This window comes from Biomphalaria glabrata, chromosome 1, assembly GCF_947242115.1.
Source record: "Biomphalaria glabrata chromosome 1, xgBioGlab47.1, whole genome shotgun sequence".
Taxonomy (NCBI): domain Eukaryota; kingdom Metazoa; phylum Mollusca; class Gastropoda; family Planorbidae; genus Biomphalaria; species Biomphalaria glabrata.
In genome coordinates this window covers 55,282,667-55,302,337 of record NC_074711.1, presented here as the reverse complement: position 1 = coordinate 55,302,337, position 19,671 = coordinate 55,282,667, and the positions used below count along the sequence as shown (strand labels likewise).

Genomic DNA, 19,671 nt, shown 5'->3' with positions numbered 1-19,671 from the left:
TGAAGCAAAATTGCACAATATTTTTTTTTTTGCTGGGCTAAATATTTCTGGTTATCTTTTTACAAGAAGCTTGATTAAAAAAAAAAAGGCAAATAAGTTAAGTGTTTTTTCTTTTTATTCGATTTACCCAATCTCTCACAACAATCCATTAGTTAATATAACTATACCCAGAAGTGCATTTTTTTAAGAATCGAAAAAAAAAAAAATTCTGTCCACAATCTTACAGAGCTCAAGAAATTAGTGAACTCTTTTCTAAATACATAATACCACAACAACCAATGGGCCAGGGTTTACACAGACAGATCAGCTCAAGAATATAACACAAACAGAGGAGCTGGAATACTAATTGAATGGCTCAAATGAAAACAAAAAAGACAAGAAAATTAAATCGCAACTGGTGATTTCTCGGACAGCCACAGAGCAGAAAGAGGAACACCAGAGCTAGCAGCTTCCACGTTAATTAACTATCAAGCAAGTGGAACAGCCGGATTATCATCCTGACGCCAGTCCTGCAAAACTATGATGCTTCCTATATAAAACAGCACAGAACAGCTTTTGTAAACCTCAACAACAACTGCAAGGAAACTGTCCGCCAATGGATCCCAGGCCACATTGAAATAGAAGGCCAATGAGAAAGCAGACATATTGGCCAAAGATAGGAGCATGACTTAACACTCCAAAATCCGTCTCTAAACGAAAACAAACTAGAGAGTAAAAGAAACGAGAAATGGACAGACTCTCGCTCAAATTTCAAGAAAAACACTTTTGCCTATTACAAGCTCATGTAGAGCATCACAAGAGATTGCCGACCATGGTCTTTAAAAGCTGCATACTCTATCGTTTGGCCCGAACAAAGGACTGGCCGTATATATAGAACAAAAAGTTAACGTAGAGCTGCGATTTCTGAAAGCCACTGCTGCAATTCATTGCAGAAGTAAAGGGTTACGGGTCTGAACCCTCCAACATACAAGTGAGAAGAAAGAAGAAGAACAAAGTATTGTGTTCAATGTTTTCATGCCAAAGTGGTAGGCAACAAAATGAACGTTTTTTTAAATCTTAGTCGTACACAGAATTTTATTTCTTTTTTTATGTCTCATGCAGCAGTCAAAAAATGTTTGGATAAATGTAACTGCCAAAAATCACATAGTTACTGATTTTGTTTAACAACATTTATTGACTAACAACATTATTCTATATATTACAGTTTTTTTTCTTTCTTTTATAGATTTTTTACAGCATATACATTTTTAAAAAGTTATTCAAGGATTAATTAGAAGTTAAAACAAGAAATACCTAAAAAAAAACACTTTTTAAAAACAAAGCTTATACTAAGTTTGGATCGATTATATATAGCCTATGCCCAACCAAGGACATAATAAAACTGTGCAATTAAAAATATTTTTACCATTTGTTTTTGTTTAGCTTTTAGCTTTGTCAATGCACTATGATCCTATCACTTCTCTGGACCAGTTAGGAAAGGGGGAGGGAAGAAGGGGGCATCTTGGTGAATGTTTACACGATTGTTTTTAAATGCATAAAAGAAAAATTTTCACTCAGAGCGAAGCCCTCAAGGGACTTATTCAGCTTATACCCACGCATCTGTCAAGTACCATTCTTTCCCTTGTTCAATATACCAAACTCAATAATTAATTACCAGTAGTTAATTAACTAATTAGTTAATTTTTAAAAATTGATTCATTTCAGCTTAATCGGAGATAGGGTGCGGGAGAAAAAACTTGTACAAACGGCAGACAGAGTGAGTTGATATAAGCTTTTTTTTTAAAAAAAAACAACAACAAATGCATGTATATTTATGTTTTACAACATGTATTCTTTGCAACGTATTTCTGAAAAAAAAAAAAAAAGTGTTATGTTTCTTCAGGAATGAAGTTTTTTTACATTTTTTTTTACCTCACAGGTCAAACTTAGGATGGCAGGGGATAGCAGTGGTCAGGGTTCAAACTCTGGATTATCATAATGGCAGATGGAAGTGCACACCATATGACCAGGCATTCATCTTCAAAGATCAGTAGTAAATAATTCTTGTTTTGTAAATGTATTCATTTCAGAGAAAAAAAAATAAAGACATCTAAAAACTGAGACAATATTTTGATTTAAAGTTTTAAATCCTTGTCTGATATAAACAAATAAGTAAAAGCATCAGATCTATTAGTTAGCACTACCATATATCAGCAATTTATTTTACATACCACAAGTTTATCGTCATGAACACATTTGGACATCAACAAGAAGGAATTATATCAGCATTGTAACAAATGAAAGCACTTTTTGGTCATTTGAAACTATTAGTCAGTCGGAGTATGTACATTTATACTTCATAACCATAATGAACTATGAGAGAATTATTCAAATTTTAATGATCAATGGATTAATTGTTAATGATTGGTTTTGTAATCAATGTCAGTCATTGTTTATTATAGAAAAAGTACAGTCCATTTTAGAATATAGAAAGGATTTTCCAACAGTAAACAAGGAACTCCTTGAATCCCAACCCTTAAATTTGAATCAAACAGCTTAATCAAAACAAAGCTTTTATAAGTCTTCATCCCAATTTACATCTTCAAGAGTGATAACATCCTCTTGGCTTGATGTTACACCATTCTTGATGGTGCCACTTAGTGAATCCAGAGGACATGATTCTTCCCAAGTGCTTTGAGTTTCTTTTTGTGTCAGCTCCACACGTTGAATTTTTTTAGGAGGTGTGCTCCCAAAGAAACTGGTCAGGCTTGTCTGACGTTTGACTGGGCTTACTTCTTTATCTTGACTTTTAAAGGGAGATCTCTTCTGAATGGGTGAGTATTGACTCTTTGGGTTCAGCCTTTTCTTTGGTGTAGCTGAGGAAACAATATGAGCAAACACCTAGGTTAATCAAACTATTTTAAACCTACTGTTTTCAGTATAGATAAAATAGAATACAAATTTAACTAAGTGGGACACTAAAGAGGAAGGAAAATACCTGGAATAAAGTTGAACTAATGAATGAAATGATATATACAGAAAACTGCCAAACAGGTTTTAACAGCCGTGTAGCACATCCAGTGATAGGGACAATTTATTATGTAACAACAACAGGGTAGCATATCCAGTGATATGGACAATTTGCTATGTACCGGTAACATCTGAACTCTTTCAGTGTGGCATTACTCTCAGCGAGTAGCTTTGCTAGCGCTGTTGAGTGTGGGGTTATTCTCAGCAAGTAACTTGGTTTATAATATTTATTTCACTATTTTTTTAAGCTTAACTTTTTATTTCTCTCTTTTTTTTTTTTATTTTCCAGATGTTGCAGTGATTGTTCTTTGTTTTGGTAGTAAATTCAATGCAGTACCAACACGTTTAAAAAAAAAAGATAATATTATTTCTTAGTGGATTTGTTCATCTTTTATGAAAGTTAAATAATTAAATGTGTTAAGTATTGTGATTTTACAATATTAAAATTAATGGATTAAATGTTTAATGAAATGGTTAAATCTTTCAGTATATCGATTTTTTAAAATGAACTTTAAAAATATTTTCTTTTTCTGTACTCATTTTAAAATTAATGAAAAGAAATTTTTAATAATTTATTTGATTTATTATACCTTTGTAGCTCATTCATTTTCCTTTAAAATAAAATCAAATATGTTAGATTATTTAATAAAATAAAAAAGTTACGCTACACCCCTTGAAAATGTGTGTTCATTCTGGAAAACTCAATTTTTTCGATCAAAATAATTCGCACTGAAAGAGTTAAAAAGGTGAGTGACTGAAAATAAGGCAGGCAGTGAATAATCAGGAGAGGCCATGTGGATAAAAAGAATGTGATGAAGGGCTGACAGAACATAATCAAAGCTGATTTCTAGCTATAAACTAAATAATGTGACAATAAGTGTTCAATTGGGAATTTAATTAAAGTGAATTGCAAAGACACATGTATTTAGTTTATTTTTATTTTTTTTTGCATTTTCAAATTTAAAGCATTTTTAAACAGATACTTTTTGAATAACTATCTCTGGGTATATTTTTAACTTTGCTCAGGAACTATAGGCAAGAATTAGCCTACTGGTACATTAATAATGCAGATATCTTTAACATTTAGAACAATTAACTAATAATATTAAGTATAGGCCTATGGTTACTAGAAATGACTTATAACTCAATATCAATTTTTTTTTCTGGCTTTAGTATAATTGCCTGAACCATTATCACATATTTTAAAAACAGGTTTCTACAGGTTATTAAGACAATTTTTATTTAAATAAGTTAATGCTATTTATATTTCATAATTTTTTCAAAATGGCGCTGCACTGTGGCGACATGCAATTTGTGCTTTCATTATTATTTCTTTGCTGGATGTATATTGAATGTTCTTTTGTAATTAGTTATGCAGATGAAGACTTCTGTTTTCAAGGTGGGCTCTACAATGAGTATTTACATTACACGTTTTACTAGATCTAGATTTGTTCAACGTTGGTTATTTAGTTAGAAATAAAAGAAGAAAAATGGCGACCCAAGATGGCGGCAGATCTAGTACTAGATCTATTCAATATAGTAAAGATCAACCCCTCGAACTTCGTTCAAAGAGGAAGCCTCTTCCACCATGTTATGCACATAAAAATTGTCTCTACCCTTCCTCTATTAGTACAAGGAAAAGAGGGAAAAAAGGAGGACTATGGCAAAGGCTGAGAAGAAGAGGTTTTCGCCCACCACTTCCTATGATTATTCTAGCTAACGTCCGCTCAATAAGAAATAAAGTGGATGAGATATGTGCCAATGTACGCTAAGACCACGTTTTTAGGGAAAGTTGTCTATTGGCTTTTACTGAGACATGGTTAAAGGAGGATGACAATGACAACCTGATTGCTATTGATGGTTTCTCTTGCGTGAGATCTGACAGAATGGCTGAATCTAAGAAGAAGAAAGGTGGGGGGCTATGTGAGTACATCAACCTCAAACTACACGGTTAAAAAGAGAATGTGCTGTCCGATCTAGAGCTACTGGCACTCTCATTGAGACCTTTTTATTTGCCACGAGACTTTGGTGTTATTTACATAGTCCTGATTTATGTTCCGCCTACAGCCAAGATGGAAGTTGCAGCTGCAATCATCGCTGACGTAGTGCATGAGTTTCAGACAAGGTCACCGGACGCACCAGTAGTTATACTGGGTGATTTTAATAAATGCACCTTGAAAGTTGACCTACCCACCTTCTATCAACACATCTCATGTCCGACATGAGAGAACAGAACTCTGGACTTATGTTACTGTATTATCAAAGGAGCATTCACATCTCGTGAAAGCCCACCACTAGGATCATCGGACCACAAAACAATACAACTGCTGCCTACTTACCGCACGAAACTTAAAGAAGGAAAAATCATTCAAAAAAACATACAAGAATGGACTCAAGACAATATTCTCAAACTACAGGGATGTCTAGACTGCACTGACTGGAATCTGTTTAAAGAGACCACTTCAAATCTGGAAGAATGGGTCGACGCAGTGACAAATTACATCAAATTCTGTGAAAACATGTGTGTCAGCACTAAGAGCATCAAGATATACCCCAACAATAAACCATGGGTCACTGCAAAGATAAAACAGGAAATAATAAAAAAGAAAAGAGCATATATGAGTGGCGATGGACAGACAAGGAAAATAGCTCAACGAAATCTCAACGTCGTTCTTGAGGAAGGGAGGAGAAACTACCGCACCAAGCTGGAAGACTCAATTTAGACAAGTGACATGAGACAGGCAGGGGCATCATGAACAAAATGGCAGGAGCACAAGTCAAAATAAAAAATAATCTTGCTACAAGAGACGAAAAAACATTAGCCAACGAGTTAAATGATTTCTATTGTTGCTTCGACACGAAAGATTTTAATTATCTAAGACTCAAAGCCCTTGATGATGTCAATGTTAACAACTGTTTAGAATTAGCGATTACTAAAGAGCAAGTTTGTAACATTTTCAAAAACGTCAACCCAATGAAAGCTGGTGGGCCTGATGGAATAAACAGGCGAATCTTAAAAGAATGTGCTGAACAACTAGCTGAACCTTTCCAAGATGTATTTTCTACTTCATTACTAAACCATGAGATACCACCTGTGTGGAAGTCATCTATAATTGTACCTGTGCCAAAGGTTTCCAAACCGAAAGAAATGAATGACTATAGACCTGTTTCACTTACTTCCATTGTGTCTAAATGTTTAGAAAAATTGGTTAAAATGTTTCTTCTGAATGATCTTTGTAATAAGTTAGACCCTTTACAATTTGCTTACCAAAAGGGTAAAGGTGTAGACGATGCCATCCTAAATATTTTAAATTGTGTCTACAAACATCTGGACTAACCAAACACTTATGTAAGATTGTTCTTTATTGATTTTTCATCAGCTTTTAACACTATACAACTTCATTTACTCATTGAAAAGATGAAAGCGTTGAAGATTAGTCCATACATAATACTATGGGCTAATGAATTTTTGACCCAGAGATCTCAGATGGTTAGGGTAAACAATGTTATTTCAAATGAATGCATAGTTAATACAGGGACGCCCCAAGGGGCTGTGACATCACTATTGTGGTTCATTTTGTACACCAATGATTTTCAATCCGATAGTCCTTTTTGCTCCTTCACAAAATTCGCTGATGATGCAGCTCATCTTGCCCTGCTCTCTGAGAGCTCAGACGTAAATGAGTATTTCAAAGAAATAGAACACATTGAAAAATACTGTAAAGATAATTTTTTATTATTAAATGTAAAAAAAAACAAAGAAATGATAATCGATTTTCGTAGGGAAAAGAAGGAAAATGATATTGTTTCTGTAGCTGGAGAGACTATTGAAATTGTGCAAACCTTTAAATACTAGACAATAAACTAAATTTTACTGCAAATACTGATTATATCAGCAAAAAAGGGCAGCAAAGATTACGATTACTAAGAAAACTGTCCTCGTTTAATGTTAGCGAAAAGGCCTTGGCTATGTTTTATCACACTCATATCTGCAATATTTTAAGTTTCAATATCACTGCCTGGTATGGCAATCTGAGCATTAAAAATAAAAATAAACTTTATAGAATCCTAAATGCTGCTGGTAAAATCATTGGCCAAAAAGAAACCCCATTTGGGCAGTTGTTTGAGACAAACATCTATAAAAAAGCTAACAAGATCCTCGAAATAAAGAATCACCCTTTGTGTCAGGATTTTGTGATTTTACCAACACAAAATAGATACAAGATACTGATAGCAAAGACAAACAGACACAAACACTCTTTTGTTCCCCTGGCAATCAAATCATTAAATAAGAACAATCTGGTATAAACTTTGTCACATGTAAATTACGAGTGAGTCTGGTGTGAATGTACACTTTGGTTTCTTATAGTTATAATGTTTTTTTTGTTTGGTGTAATGCACAAATCGTAAGACAAATTTTCATTTGGACAATAAAGATTATTATTATTATTATTATTATTAAATTAAAAGTTGTAACATACAAGATCTTGAAACCTTTGTTTAGGTTTCAATACATATGAAAGACACACAAAAAATTACAACATCAAGAAAATGTGATTTTTTTCCCACCTAATAAAGTCGACTGAGACTCTGTTAATAATGTTTCAATATTCTTTGTTTCTTCCTGTGACTCATTAATAAAGTCTGATTTGAACAAATTAAGAATTTTTAATTGACTGCTGTCCTAAAAAAAAAAAAAGAAACAAATATATATTAAACAATCAGATATTAAAAAAAATGTTTTTTCATAAATTAAGAAACCAAAAGTTATGAAAAAAATCAGGTAATGTTTGTTTGCCAAAAAAAAAAAAAATGCAATATTGACAACAAGAAAATAAAATCCCATTAGAGTACTTACTGCAACAAATGTTTTGTCAGCACTAGAAAAATCATCTTTGGCCAGACCAACTTTACTTAGAATATTAAGTTTATCTTGAATCAAAGGCCTGAAAATATTTAAGTTCATATGTATGCTATAACTTTGCTGTAAAAAACAAATGGACAAAAAAATGAAAGAAAAAAATTCAAGCTAATATAAAAAAAATTACCATATATAGTCATCAGCTGTTCCCTTAGCAACCAAATACTGTATACAAACAGAATCTTCTTGACCTATTCTATGGACACGATCTTCTGCTTGAACTAAAATCTAAAGAGGACAATAAACATTTCTATATTGCGGAGCATTTCATACCTAATTATGTACTTATAGACCAGTGATGGCCAACCTCTAGCACATGAGCCATAACTCTCCAGTGATGTGGTGCTATCTAGCCGCATAAGATTTCTTCCACAGTGCAAAATTAGCCCACAGAGTCTGGGTTGGAGTAATGATTTTTTGAAGAGATGATACACCATGCATGTCAGAAATTTATATGACCACAACCAGAACAGCAATAACAATGGTATTCCAGCTAGATTACTCAAAGAACTAAGCAATGAGCTAGCACCAGAGCTCAAAATACTTTTTCAGGCATCTCTTAACCAGGGCAGAGTACCAAGGGACTGGAAAGAAGCTAATGTCACCCCCCCCCCCCTTTAAAAAAAGGAGAAAAATCTGACCCAGAAAACTGCAGACAAGTATCACTTACCAGCATCACATGTAAAATCCTAGAACAAATAATATGTAGCAACATCATAAACCACTTGGACAAACATAATGTCCTTACTCCATACCAACATGGCTTTAGGAAATATAGATCACGTGAAACACAACTAATAGGACTAATTGATAATTTTTCAAATGGTGTAGATAATAGTGAACAAATAGATGCTATCTTACTAGATTTTTCCAAGGCTTTTGACAAAGTTCACCACCATAGTTTACTTAAAAAAATTAAATATTTTAGCATTGATGGTCCATTGCATCAGAGGATTAAAGATTTTCTGATAGGGAGAGAACAAACTGTAATAATAAATGGCTCTAAATCAACACCAATAACAGTAAACTCAGGTGTACCTCAAGGAACAGTCTTAGGTCCACTACTATTTTTAATTTACATAAACAATTTACCAAATTGCATTAGTTCAGGAACAAAATACAGATTATTTGCAGACGATTGCATAATATATAGAATAATAAAAACAACACAAGATACAGAAATTTTACAAAGAGAATTAGATGAATTACAGAAATGGGAATCAAATTGGAGCATGTCTTTCCACCCAGAAAAATGTCAGTTGTTAAGAGTAACAAAAAAACTAAAACTAATTAATTCCACTTATCTTATTTATGATAAACCAGTAACACAGACTAAAAACGCAAAATACTTAAATACTTAGGTGTTATAATAAAGGAAAAACTGTCATGGAATCCCCATATTGATGAAACTATCAAAAAATCAAACAAAGCATTAGGGTTTAATAAAAGACATTTCTATAAATCAAATAAGAACAAAAAAACTAAAATGTTATTTAACCTTTGTTAAGGCAATAATAGAATATGCATCCTTCGTTTGGGACCCCTCAACTCAAGAAAACATTAAGGAACTGGAACAGACACAAAATAGAGCAGTGAGATTCATAACAAACGAATATTCACATTTGACTAGAGTAACAACTTTAGTAAAATCATTAAATTTAGAAAGCCTTCAGGATAGAAGACTCAAAAGTAAACTAGCAATTATACATAAAACACTGAACCATAATCTTCAAATACAAAAACAAAATTTAATAAAATACTCAGAAAGACACAAAGAGAAAGGCACATTCCTCGTTCCATATGCTAGGAGAAATTAGTACAAACGCTCCTTCTTCCCTAGTGCTATTAGAGCATGGAATGGGTTGCCTGAGTCAGACAGGAAAACCAGTGACTTGGCAGAATTTAGGTCATTTGTTAATAAGCATGACTGAATGCATTACGCGTAGGACGTAATCATCTTCTTTTTTGAAATAACGTCTGTATTATATAAGAAAAGATAAGAACAACATAAAAAAGAGATTTAAGAGCATATGTGATAATTAATCAATAATATGTAGCAAGTAATGTTAATTTATATTTAATAGCTAGTGATTCTTATATTGTCTAAAAATCATGTCATTTTAAAATGTAACTAAAAACTATAGCATTCTGGTATATTTCTCAGATTTATGTGAAATAATATATCATCATGAAATTGCAAATAAGATACAAGGATGAATTTAAATTGGAATTAATTTTAATTGGATTTTCAGTCTGAAGTTGGTTTAATTATAACAAGACTAATTTAGCATTTCAATGTAATAAATTTCCTTTTTTTTTATGATGGAAAATGGAGGGTGGGAGTAATTACAGTTAACAAGAATAACCTAATCAATTTAATAAATAAAATATAAGGTATAGAAACAATTTGCATGGTTTTTAACTACTAACTTGGAACCCAATTTCATGTTGCCCTAAAAAAATGTTTCTATTGAACTTATTAGCTAAATAATTGATAAATTAATATTCAAATAATATTAAGGGAGGTTCTTTAATCAAACAATGTTATTTATATTCAATTATTTTTCTTACTTTTAGTTTTTTTGTCTTATTTCTTTGTAGTAGGTGAGCTCCGGATACTAAAATGAACCTAAAAGAGGTCCAGTTAAAAAAAGTAAAGAATGACTGTTTCTTATAATGACCATAAAAGATAGTTTAACATTTACCCCCGGATTCCAAAAGAGCTCTGCAAAGACAACAAGGCTGGCAGCACAAAGATTTAATCCTGCATTGGCTGCAGTGATGGACAAAATGGCTACTCTGTATGAAGAATCAGTCTGAAACTTTTTACAGAAAAAACTTCGCTGTTCTGATGGTGTCTTTCCATCAATGCGGATGTATTTGCTTTGAGAACTCTGAAATAAAGAAAATACACAGGTCGAATCAAAGAAGCAAATGGCTATTTGCCTGATGGTAAATAAAGTTCTGTAGATGAATTAACATTTTTTTTAGGTGATTTGAAGTAACCCAACTCTAAAGTAAAGTGAATCTTTAAATAAGTATGACACAATCTACCCCCATGGAGCTTGAAATTATTTGTAAAGAGTAAATGTATGAAAAATCAGTAGTCTGGTAACAATCTACTTTGCGACACACCCTATATACAAACACAAAAGGCTAGTGAAAATTCTTGCAGCTTAGTTTTAGTACAGTTAGACAGTAGTTACAATTACACAAAATAAACCCAGTCTAAGGCTAGTCAATGTTAGTAAGTGTAAAAGACATTAATAAATATACAGGCAATGTAACACTTTCAATAAACTATTGAACTTTATTTTAGTTGTACTTCAAAATTTATGGGAAGCTTTATTTTTATATTGTTAAAACAGAAGTATTATTAATTGTTTTGAAATTCTAAGTAGTAATGAAAATATGGACATAAAGTAAGCTACAAGTAATTTAACATCTCTTGAATAAATCTTTTACCTTTATTGTGAGACACTCTTCAATACAGTCTAACATTTCAGTGTGATGGGCAAATATAAGGAACTTCTTATCTGATTCTATCAGATCTAACAAGTACTGTCTGAGGGAAAAAATAATTTAGTTAATTAGCTTAGATAAATCCACAATGTCTTGTTTTTATATTACATATAAAACAGTCGTTTTAGTTGAAAAGGGGAAACAGTAATTCTTTAAATTAACATTTAAGCCAAAATTGACTATCATTTAGGCTTGAAATAAGTTACCAGAATCAGCCTGGAAAAACAGTATTTAAGTAGTTTTTTTTGTTTTGTTTATTTCTGAATTATTCTCTTATTAGACATGTTAGAACCTTTGAAAAAAACAAGATTTTTTAGTTTAATTTTGCATCAATCAAAAACTATCCAATAGATAAAGCCAAACAAAATGGTATCTAGTTAACAAAACTAACTTGACTGAGTTCAATTTGACTCGGCATGTTTCATGAAAATATTGCAACAACATTTCTCTTCTCTCTTGACCCTAAAATATAGAAACAATGGGAAACAAATTATATTAAAAAAAAAAACAACATAATTTGGAAAAAAACAAAACATTTTCAGTTGATTTCTGTAAGAGATAACTGTGATTAAATATTTTGATTTTCATTGATGAAAAAAAAAACAAAGTCAAATACATGGCTATTGTGATATTTAAAGAAAGTGAAATACAGACTTTTGTGATGTAAAATGTGATATAAAAAAAAATATAAATAAAATGGAATACATTGTGATACTAACTTTTAAATTCATTGTGATACTAACTTTTAAAGTGGTCATAACTTTTGATACACCGTTTAACATTTTGCATTTTTTCACAGAATGAGGATCTAAAAACACAAGATGTCTTGTTTTTGAAGGAAGCTGTGAAAGAACATCTTTTTTCATGCGCCTGAAACAAATAATTGATAAAAGAATTCTAAAAACTGAATGCAAAAATAAATGTGTAAAAAGAAGAAAAAAAAAGACAACAATAATTAAAGAAACATTTCTTTCAATGAACTACTGACCGTATCATAATTTTCTTTTCCAAAAAAAGTTGCAACTCTTGCATGTGACTGGAGCCAGAGTAATCCCAGCCCCAAGGCATCTGTAAAAGTGAGAACAAGTAATTAAACAAAAAAATATGGATAATTGGAAATACTATCTGCACTTACATTCACACATGAGTATGACTAAATTTAATTTAAATTTTAAGTTGTAAAACTTACTTGTTTAGCGTTACAGTATCTAAGACCATAGTCATGAAATTTGAAGACATCAGGACAAATTGCTATGATCTGACTAAACAATTCACTAGGTCGTGATAAGGCAGGAGTACCAGAAAGGAGAACTACTCTCTTAGCAGTCTAAAAACATGAACACAAGAAGATCTAATATTTTCTAACTGATTGCAGGAAGAAGATAAAATATTTTCTAATTGATTACAGGACAAAGTGACAAAATATTTATCATAAATACTTAGTAGGCCTATTATCAATTAGTGTGAAACAAAACATTAAATAAACCAAAGAGAGAAAGACAAAAATATCTACTTTAAGCAGTGGCATGGCAGCTACAGTTCTCACAGCTTTGGAGTTTTTCAAAAAATGACATTCATCCTTGAACATAAGCATAAAATAAAATTAACAATCAAAGTAGACTTGTAAGACATTCTTTCATACACAGAAACAGAATAAACTTAGACTTCAGTATAGCCAGCTATGAAAATATTTATTTATCTAACAGAAACACTAAAAAGTTCACAGAAAGTTTAAAAAGAAAAAAAAGGGAAAAAAAAAAACAATCAAGGAATCCAATGTAAGACTTATACAAACTTCTCTAAAATATTGTTTTGTAAATAACAGGATTAAATTTTTTTAAATATCTGAATTTTGAATAAAGTTAATTATCTAATATTATTTGCAGTAACAATCCTAGCTAACATGCATATAAAAATATATATAATCAACACATCTCACAACTAATAGATAAGAACACATTGATTTTCAAAAGACATTAAAATGTTGGAGCCTTACCATTATGATAACCCTGAACATTTGTTTTTTAAGTTCCACTATTTTCTTGGATAATAAATCATAGCTAATAATGTTGACCAGACCAGACACAGCACTGTCTTTCCCTGTTTCAACCACATTGATATCTGACACACTAGGTAACCATTTTCTAATTTGCTAATTCCCAAAAAAAAAAAAAAGTAAGTATTACACAAATCCAATTATAAAAGTTATAAAATATATACACCTAATGCTTAAATTATTTATAAACACTGGGTTGCAACTGACAAATTTTACTACAAAATCATGTGTGCAAATATATTTAACTTTAGTAAAAATACGAAAAATTGTACCCTTAAACCTTAAAAATAACTTATTCTATATGAATATAAATATAGTCTTTTAGATTAAAAAAAAAAAAAAAAAAAAGTTATATTTTAATGGGCTTAACACATAGCAAGTACCTGAGACCAATCAAAGCGGACAGATGATGGAGACACAACTAACAGTGGCCACTCCATTTTATAGTAAGCTGCAATACAAATAGCTTGCAGAGTTTTTCCTAGACCCATATCATCTGCTATCAAGATTCTCCCTTTATGGTGAATAGCACAACTAAAAATGTACATAAATGTAAAAAAACATATATATAAAGTTCTTATAACTATTTGCTTGTTTTTTTAAGTGTCTATAACTAGAATTAAACCAACTACGATGAACACAATGCAAGTTATATATTTCCAAAACTAATTAAATATTTTTCTATTAGAGACTTATTCGGCTTTGGAATGAAATATAAAGATTAGTTAAGGGTTAGTAGCTGTAGATCTAAAAATCTGTTCCTGTGAATGGTTAATGAGAATTTCAAGTGACCAGTATAAAACCAGCTGCCTTATTTCCTCAACAAAAGTAAAGAATTCATTGAAGTTGAATGGACTCTGAGCTTTCTGAAATCCAAAATTCCAATCTTGGCATTCACAGAAATTCCACCCTGAGTCCTCTTGGTTATGAAGCCAAACATGCTACAACTTAGCCAATGCCCATGACTAATATATATATATATATATATATATATTAAAAAAATAATAATCTTTGTTAATCAATCAATGCTTAAAGAATTTGTAGTAATGGCTAAAAAATATAAATCATACATATTTCCATTGGTGAATATATAAAAATAATACATTTTTTAAAAACAAACATTGAAAGAAAATGCATAAATTATTTTATATAAATCATGCAATTAATTTTTAATAGGTCTAGATTAACTGTAATAAATTTGCGCGATTGGAATTATTTTTATTAATTGTTTTTGTTTAGTGCAACTTTCATGCTTAGAGCACCGTCCAATCCAGTTAGTGGAGGGGGCTATCTGGGAGAAGGTTTCCATGCTGCCTTTTTAAAAGCTATTTTTTTAAAATGGAATAAAACTGAATTTGAACTCGAGGTCTCAAGCCTCCACAATAAAAGACCAATGTGTTAGTTACAGAGCTATTAAAGAGCTTCTAAAAAACAGAAGGTTTTATAGCTATTTTTTAATATTAGTTTAAAATTGTTAGCAAAATGCCCTAATGTTCTACAGAAGGGCTATCTCCCTTTAACTTCTACATTTTCTATGTAAAACAAAATTAATTAATTACACCTAATAGATTTGATAATCAGTTAATTATATGATTGATTCTTGTGTTGTCATCGAAAATGAATAATTGTGGAAAGTCTCTGCTATATTCGAGAATGGGGACCTGTACAAGATTCCACCAGGTAGATCAACAGATTGAATTGATATATAAGCTTTGTAGAAAAAAAGTGTCTTTAAAGTTACTATTTGAGCTAACATATAAACAAAGAATGTTATAAATCAGTGATGCCTAAAATACGGCCCACGGGCCAGATCCGGCCCGCAAAGTGGTTTTATCCGGCCCGCCGTAAAGTCGGCACAAAGTGTAGAAATTTCCCCCTCCGTCCCTTACCCAAAAAAGATTTCAAAAATGTTTATTTACCTATGTTAGCGCGCAGACTTTTTTTCTCTGATTAATTGGTACCATGCCATTTAAAATTTGTGAAAGAGGAGAGGCGAAGAAACTACAAGAGGACTCTGAATGTAGAATCTACCAGAAAAAGTGAACGGAACTTTACTTTTTGAGAAGCATGTTAATAATATATTTATTTTGTAAAGTATGGCTGTTTTAAAAAAACAACATCAACATATAAACGGATTATAAACCAAATATGACGTCATTCTTTCGTTTGAGCCGCGAATAGAAGATTGTTAAACTACGCCTAGAGATTGATGGATCAATATGTAACAAAAAGTTAAACTTCCATTATTTGATTAATTTATGTAAGTACTAAATCAACAAGTTTGCAATAAAATTGTTTCGGGCAAATTTCATTTTTTTTTTACATTTTCTGTCATGTGGCCCGCGACATGATTGTCGGAAACTAAAAGGGCCCGCAGTTTGCACTATGTTGGGCATCAGTGTTATAGATATATTTCAGGGCTATATCAAAAGCAAGTAAATTTTAAAAATCAATTTACAATTTATTACATATATGCATAATTAATAATTAATTAATAAACTTACTTCACCCCCTGTCGCTGGAATGGCATTAGTGTTTGAACTAAAATTTCATCTACATTTTTCAGATCAGCCTCAGCTATGGCTGTATCTGCTAGACATCTTTGAGGATGAAAAGCATCTAGGATCCACTTGGGTAGTGCTTCTATTTCTATGTCTGGCTTGAAGTTGGTGACACCCTTCACTAGGTATGATATAATATACAAATAAATGATTCATTTAACTTAAAATACACCAGCTAATTCCAGACAAAATGTATGTTTTAGCGAATTTGAAATTAATTCTAATGACAAGTTGAAGCCTTTACTTAAGAGCCAAATTATATAACATAACCTTTTAAAGCTACAAAATGTAGATATGCACAAGAACTGGCTACTTTATTTAAACTAATTTAATGTCACTAGCATTAATTTGGTGAATTGAACACTAGAAAGTATTTATAATATCTATAGGTATATAAAAAGAAAAGAACTTACTAAATGAGTCATATTCTTCTAGCTTGAATGACCAGGTTTTGGAATTTTTATCTAAAAAAAAAATTAGCCCAAAGTAATGACACAATTACCACATAGAATAAATGTAGGACATTGGGAATTATTTTTTAAGGCACAACAGCTAATCTGTTGAAATTTTTAAAAAAATCTAAGCTTAATTTCAAAACTTACCATAAACTTTAGTCTTGAACTGCTTAAAATATTCTACAAGAGCTCCATGATAGCCAATCTCAACAGAGAAATAGTTGTTATTAATTAAGACACATTTGCCTTTCATATGAGCTTGAGGTAATCCTAAGAATGCTACTTTAGTAGAAACAGAACTTTTTTCTGCTGCAGCAGCAGATTTGCTAGTCCAAACTCCTGAGTTAACAGTGCTATGGCTTTCAGCAGTAGTAGAGTTTTGATATACATTGCTCTGCTTTGAGATGTTACTTGCAGGAAACTGTTTCATTACATTTTCAGTTTCATTACAAGATGAATGTTTAGTATTAAGTACAGTTAAATTACTGCTGGAAGATGGTTTTGCTTTCACTTCCACTGAACCAATGAAATCGGATGTTACTTTGACCTTGACTGTCACCTCAGTGTCTACTTTGGAAACCGTCTGGGTAATACTTAGCTTTGTAGGGCTGCGTTTCTCTGCCAACTTAGACAAGGCCTTTCGTTTATTTTCTTCTATTCTCTGTCTCTGTTCCAGAGTCAAGCCTTGACCATTCATTTTTTTTTATGAGTCAAACTAGAATGTATTTATTCAGTATATTTGTGTCATTCTACATTCCAACATAGTCTTTAGGTAAAACACTGCAGAAGATTAAAAAAAAAACAAGAACAATATAGAAAATCTATATATATAATTCTCTTCATGGCTCAAGAGTTTGGACACCAAGTAAAGGAAAGATCACTCTTTTATTTCTAGAAGTCATACTAGAGTTACCTTACGGGAAAAAAAAAGAGGGGGGGGGGAAGAGAACAAGTTGTATTCACCTGTCACAAAATAGCAGGGCTGGACTTAACTGTTGTGACCAAGAAGTCATGGAAAGATCACTCTTTTATTTATTACTACCCCACGTATTTTTATCGACAAAAAAAAAAAGGAAGGGGGGTTAGAAAACAAGTAATCTACTCTGTTCACCCGTCACTAAATAGCAGGGCCGGACTCAGGATTACTTTACAAGCCTTGCATGTAGCAAAGTCATTCAGTATATCATAATAATTCTGTTTCCTACATAGATCACATTTAATAGCAAGAATTACCAGATGTTTCAATCTATCTTTGCAATTCTTCATTACTTTCACCAGATTACACAATTACGGCATAATGCCGTTTTTATTTATTGTGTGTAGGATTCATGGCATTTTCCATATTGAATGACACCCCAAAAGGACAATTTTTGTCTATGTATTTCCATATATTTTAAGGTAAATAGCAGGGCCTGACTTAACCATTGTGGGCCCAATGCCAAACGTAATCATCTCCTTTTTTCAGGTAACGTCTGTATTATATAAGAAGAAGAAGTTTGGGTAGGGATACGGATAATAAGTGAAAATTAATAGTTTATATTAGAAAATGTATTCAACTTTGTATTTTATTTATTCTTTACTACACACAGAATTACTACACAAGCTTAGCCTGGCGTGTAGCGATGCCATACAGTATATCACAAGAATTCTATCTCCTACATAGATCACGCTCAATGGCAAGCAAGAATTACCAAATGTTTCAATCTATCTAGAAGAATTATTGACCTCAAGTTATTCTTCATTAGTTTAAGGCTCAAGAAGCTTCTTTCACTAGATTCCACAATTACGGCATCGCATAATGCCGTTTTTTTTTGTAGTGCGTAGGATTGTCGTTTTTCATATTGAATGACACACTAAAATGAAAATTTTTGTCTATATATATTTCGTGAGATTTGTATGAGTTTTCAAAAGATTTTAATAATTTCCGGATATTTCCAAGGCTTTTTCATATATTTTGCAATTTCAGGAGATTTCCAGGAACTCCTGATTAATTGACAGGAGACTGCAGGAAATCTGTCATAAGTTATAAAATGCTACGCCGCCGGTCGACTAGTATTAGTATATTATATAGATCTAGATTGATCTACATAGATCTACTTTACATAGTAAATAGTATTAGTTAGTATAATTAGTTACATAGATCTTAGTAGATCTAGGTTCTAGATCTATTGAGTATTGAGCTATACTATAGACACTATAGTCAGTATAGTCAACATTGATAATTCATCTTAGTCGACTTAGTTTAAGTTTAAGTTTAGTAGACTGGAATCTAGATTATAGTCTAGAATAGTCTAGATAAAAAAGTAGATTAGATCGTAATTATTAAGATACCATATAGATTCTAGCATATATTATATATAATATATAATAATCATACTAAGATCTTTACTGTGATTCTGTGAAAGTTTACTATATCTAGATTAGATCTAGATTCTAGATCTAGTCTAGAAGTATTATTATTAATTAATTATTATAAATATAGTTAATGGATTTCTTTAGAACTGTATATAACTAGATCTAGATTATAATAATTCAAAAATGATCTAACTTAGTCTAGAACTAGATTCTATCTAGAGATCTATTCTTTTAGATATGGTCAATATGGAACATAGAGTCATAGACTTCTAAGAGTCTAAAGTCACTAAAGATTACTCTAGATTCTAGACTACATTCGGATCTGTGTTTCTCTGCGAAATCAAATCACTGTGAATCCGAAAGTTCTTAAGCTTTTTTTTCTGAAGAGCACAACAACAATCACTGTTGATGTGGTAGAATCGTGCTAAGATCTAGAATTTCTAGTCTAGATTCTATCTAGATCTAGATCTATATTATTATTAAGTATATTAAATATATTATCTAGAGATCTATCTCTAGAGTCTAGATCTATCTATCTTTGCGGCTTTGCGTTACAGTTCAAAGGAATCCTTCCGAATCCATGTACATTTAAATTTAGATAAGATCTTAAACTTAAGTTTAAATAATAAAGTTATAGAATAGATGATAATAGATCTATCATTATCATCTATAATCTATATAGAATTATAGATTCATACACTTCATTAAAGTTCATTACTTGACCTGACGTACGGTAATCATAATCATGATTATGATAATCATCTGTGATAATGTGTTAAGATTGTTTGTTTT

The 19,671-nt window shown here is 31.5% G+C and overlaps 1 protein-coding gene across 3 annotated transcripts; it reads right to left on the bottom strand.

The window, feature by feature from the left end:
- Window positions 1-97: 97 nt before the first annotated feature.
- Window positions 98-19,220, bottom strand: LOC106052337 (SWI/SNF-related matrix-associated actin-dependent regulator of chromatin subfamily A-like protein 1). Of its 3 annotated transcripts, none has more exons than XM_056044838.1 (17): window positions 19,073-19,220; window positions 16,672-17,304; window positions 16,483-16,533; window positions 16,013-16,190; window positions 13,892-14,042; window positions 13,449-13,604; window positions 12,966-13,031; window positions 12,642-12,779; window positions 12,441-12,520; window positions 12,196-12,322; window positions 11,844-11,914; window positions 11,396-11,495; window positions 10,636-10,824; window positions 8,058-8,158; window positions 7,868-7,955; window positions 7,579-7,693; window positions 98-2,855 (listed from the first exon to the last, which is right to left on the bottom strand). In XM_056044838.1, exons 2-17 carry the CDS (start codon window positions 17,219-17,221, stop codon window positions 2,554-2,556), a joined length of 2,463 nt encoding a protein of 820 aa, XP_055900813.1. In that variant the 5' UTR covers window positions 17,222-17,304; window positions 19,073-19,220; the 3' UTR covers window positions 98-2,553. The 3 variants fall into 3 exon arrangements, with proteins under 3 accessions (XP_055900813.1, XP_055900824.1, XP_055900817.1); XM_056044849.1 differs by having other exon boundaries at window positions 19,177-19,216; XM_056044842.1 differs by lacking the exon at window positions 19,073-19,220 and adding an exon at window positions 18,902-18,945.
- Window positions 19,221-19,671: the final 451 nt, after the last annotated feature.

What these genes read in the sequence shown, in the direction of transcription:
- LOC106052337 (XM_056044838.1), bottom strand. Translation starts at nt 17,221, where the DNA reads ATGAATGGTCAAGGCTTGACTCTGGAACAGAGACAGAGAATAGAAGAA. An exon ending in CTGCCATGCCACTGCTTAAA is followed by an intron (nt 12,780 to 12,965) that starts GTAGATATTTTT and finishes TCATGTTTTTAG; the next exon opens with ACTGCTAAGAGAGTAGTTCT. An exon ending in AAGAGTGTCTCACAATAAAG is followed by an intron (nt 10,825 to 11,395) that starts GTAAAAGATTTA and finishes TCTTTATTTCAG; the next exon opens with AGTTCTCAAAGCAAATACAT.